Genomic DNA, 3,602 nt, shown 5'->3' on the forward strand with positions numbered 1-3,602 from the left:
GGCACTCGAGGTTGCGCTGTACGCAACCCGAGGCATGCCACCTCCCGTGCCGGCCCTTTGGGCTCCACCTCCCTCGCCGTTTCTTCCTCTCCCCGCCGCCCGCTTCCCTCGTCCCCGGCCCTGTGCTACTACCTGCGACGGCGTTCCCCGTCGCCTCCAGGCCCCGACTATCGTCATGGCGGGCCCGTGCCGCGACGTACTCCGCTACCGCCGCCCGCACCGCGCGCGTCCTTCCGCAGCCCTCCGCGCCCTCAGCTTCTCCCGGACGACGCCTTCGTTCATCCTTCTCGAGGACGGGCGTCCGCCTCGGCGATGTCGTCGTCCTCGCGCCGCCGCTTCTCCTCCCGTCGCCGCCGTTCATCGTCAGGATCGTGTGGCGTTGGATTGTGGTGGTCATTCGGCCTTTTCTGAGTGGGCGCCATTATGGCCTCGCTGCTCCGCGCTTCCGCCTTTTATACTGCTGACACATCTCGCCTCCGCGCTTCTTTCGCTCACGTGCACGCAGAGGCTGACTCACCACGGACCCTCATGACGCCCACACCGCATCATCACCATACCACCCGCGCGTCATGAGTGTCTAGGCCTCTATGGGTCTCGGCCTTAAAGGGGAGGTACTGTTATAGGCGCGTCCAAGGAACCCCTCAGGGGCTACCAGGGGGCGCGCCCACGTGCGTTTCCCGACTATGGGCTCGGGCCGCGCTTATACGCGGCCACGCGGACTTCCCGGATTACGGACTAAGTACATACTCGAGCACATTGTAGTTACTACGACCGAACTCATTACTGTTTCGTGAACGCGCGGACGCCGCGTGTTCCTTAGTATATAGTCCTGTATCGTACATACAGCTACCTTAGTTCGAATATTAGTTCTTTCTCCGCACTCGCATCTCACTCCTCTAGTGGGTTCTCCCCCCGTCGCACCCCTTCGCCTCCGCCCGTACCCTCGGTACCCGCGTAGGACTCCCCCCCCGGAAATACAGGGCACGCAAGAGTGTGGGAGGCGCAGCCAGTAGCTGAAGCCAAGCCCGTACGTCCTCGTTTCCCCCGTTCCCCCACGCGTCTACGTGGAACCGCGCACCCGCGGGTCCGCGTATCCCGAGCCCCCCCCCTGCGAGTGTGGCTCTTAACACTGTCACACAGCAGCATGTTTTTTTTTTCATTACGTATGTTTCATCCTTCAGTCTATGGCCGCTCACTAATCATTTTAGTGTCTGCATCACAGTTTTAAGCAGGCTTCCGTTGTACTTTCCAGCAGCGAGCGCAATGCCTGCGTCCTCTCGCGCTTCTCAGCCCTCCTCCAGGGCGACGTCACCTGCCCCTTCTCATTCGTCGAATAAATCTTCGCTTTCCGACCAGATCAAGCAGAAGGTTTCGAGCGGGTTCAACAAAGTCAAGAAAGTCACTAAGGCCCTTACTCGGCCTCTCAAGAAGAAGTCTCGTCGCATTAGCGATGATGACAACGCTGCATATCTCTTATTTTAATTTTGTGTTGTCCTAACTGAAGCTTTCCTTTAGCCTCCGTCCATACTCGATCTTCCGCGGCGCCGTCCCAGCCCATCGAGATACCCAGTGACGACGACGACAGCAATCAACCAAAGTCAAAGAAACAAACAAAAGTTCAGGTATCACAAGAGCAGAAGCAGAAGGATCAGGCTCAGCTTGGTTCGTTTTTCAATTACTCCCTCCTCATGTGTCTGAACTCATGCTTATATCTCATAGACCGTGCTCGCAAAAGCTGACGCTCCCCCGCTTACAACTTCTTCAACACCGAGAACGTCACGATCAAGTACGACGACAAAGGACACGGTTACCAGTGGTTCAAGTGCTCGGCCTCCGTTTGCAAACAAAGCGGCGGGGTTAAACGCTACCTTCATACTGGCGACCGGGCAAGCACCACTAATCTCTTCTCGCACGCTCGCCAGTGCTTTGGCGACAAGGCCGTTGATGCAGGAACCAAGCCGGATACCGACCGCGACGGCAGCATATTTGCAGCATGGGACCGGCCTGGGCAGGAGCCTGTTGTCGCGTCCTATCGGCAGCATACGTCCTCTGAAACACGGTGAGCCAGTTCGATGTTCATTATTCTTATGATTTATAATCTAATTACTCGACTAGTGCCCACTTGGTGAAGTGGATTACTGAGGCCAATCGACCAATACGGATTGTAGAAGACCGCGGCTTCAGGACGTTGATGCGCACCGGACGACCAAGCCTAGAGCTTCCTATCTCAAGGACTTGCACCGAGTTCTTTGGGTAAGTGTTCGCCTTTTCATCTTTCATTAAAGTCATTCATTGACCCACTCCTTCTCCTCCTCCTCCTTGGACCTCCAACGCACTTCCGGATAACGCAGCGTTTCTCTGCAATGCTCGGACTCGCACCATTCACTTTAGATGTTCAAATCATCGACGGTATGGTTCTCCAAAGACAATGTGTGCACAATCGCGACGGTTGTTCTGTAAATGGATCGCTTTGACGAAATGTTATCGGAACCTGATGAATCCCTTCATCCCTGCTGTGAAAGTTGGGATGGCCTTTGCACGCCGCACCATGAATAAGTACTACTCAAAGACGGACCTCTCATCTGTCTATCGCATCGCGATTGGTGAGTCATATACCGGTATAATTATGCTTCCCTACTGAAGGTTGTTCCCTTGTAGCTCTCCACCCCGGACTGGAGTTTGACTACTTCGAGGTCAAGCAATGGAAGAGAAGGTGGATCAACGACGCCAAGGACCTCCTTCGGACTACGTACGACAAATACGTCACCAAATATTACAAAGCAGGTTGTTTAATTTGGTTTTTTTAGCGGTTTTTAACGCGATGTATGCTCAAAATCCAGGTCATACTCATGGTGAGTCACATTCCGGTCAGGCTCAAATGAGCACGTTCTGAGATTCGCTGAATCCACTGTTCGGATGGCGCACTAAGCAAAATCATCAAGCAGAGCATGTTCAAGTATGATTTATCACCGTTTTTAACCGATTTTTGAATTTATGTATGTTCAAAACTAATCAGCGCGCAGCTCTCAAGGGATCCTGTTTGCTCGTGTTGTATGAAGACCCCCGCGGCGTCACTGTTCTATTCCCTTATCTGCATACTTGCGATTTACAAATTCTTGGGTGATCTAGCTGCTACTTAACGGTTCGCATTTTCATTGCCATCCACAGCAATTGGATAGCCTCATCCATCATTCCGTCACTGATCATGCATTTGCCGTCGCGCGAGTGGACTTTGTCATGTGGCATAATGCAAGTCCACATCATATGTGCGCAACTCACAGAATATCCCGCGGCTGTCAAGCCCAGGTCTTCAACGTGGCGCAGATGGGACACCTGGAGTTGCTGCGCATAAATATGTATCGAGTGCTGTTGGGACACTCCGCGGATGTGTGCGGTCTTGACGGTGTTCTTGCGCAGTCTGCAGGACATGAACCTTGGCGACAGGTCTGATGTGTGGTGCTCGCTGCATCGGTTATCTCGTCATGCGATCCCCCGCATCTTGTTCTCATGCTCAAGACCCTCCCCGCTCTTACCATCTCACTTCGTCAGCTCTATCACGCACCATCTTCCACAGCGGAGGAAATATTGGTGCGCCCTCTTTT

General features: G+C 53.8%; 2 protein-coding genes across 2 annotated transcripts; both read left to right on the forward strand.

The window, feature by feature from the left end:
- Positions 1–1,263: 1,263 nt before the first annotated feature.
- PC9H_002769 (uncharacterized protein) lies at positions 1,264–2,257 on the forward strand (the record flags this gene model as incomplete). Its single annotated transcript, XM_036772381.1, has 4 exons — positions 1,264–1,438; positions 1,516–1,662; positions 1,801–2,059; positions 2,116–2,257. The coding sequence occupies 4 exons, from the start codon at positions 1,264–1,266 to the stop codon at positions 2,255–2,257; spliced, it is 723 nt and encodes a 240-aa protein (XP_036625592.1).
- Positions 2,258–2,548: 291 nt separating this feature from the next.
- PC9H_002770 (uncharacterized protein) lies at positions 2,549–2,807 on the forward strand (the record flags this gene model as incomplete). The annotated part of the gene is made up of 2 exons (XM_036772382.1): positions 2,549–2,603; positions 2,659–2,807. 2 exons carry the CDS (start codon positions 2,549–2,551, stop codon positions 2,805–2,807), a joined length of 204 nt encoding a protein of 67 aa, XP_036625593.1.
- Between the last annotated feature and the right edge of the window lie 795 nt (positions 2,808–3,602).

This window comes from Pleurotus ostreatus (assembly GCF_014466165.1).
Source record: "Pleurotus ostreatus strain PC9 chromosome Unknown scaffold_13, whole genome shotgun sequence".
NCBI lineage: Eukaryota > Fungi > Basidiomycota > Agaricomycetes > Agaricales > Pleurotaceae > Pleurotus > Pleurotus ostreatus.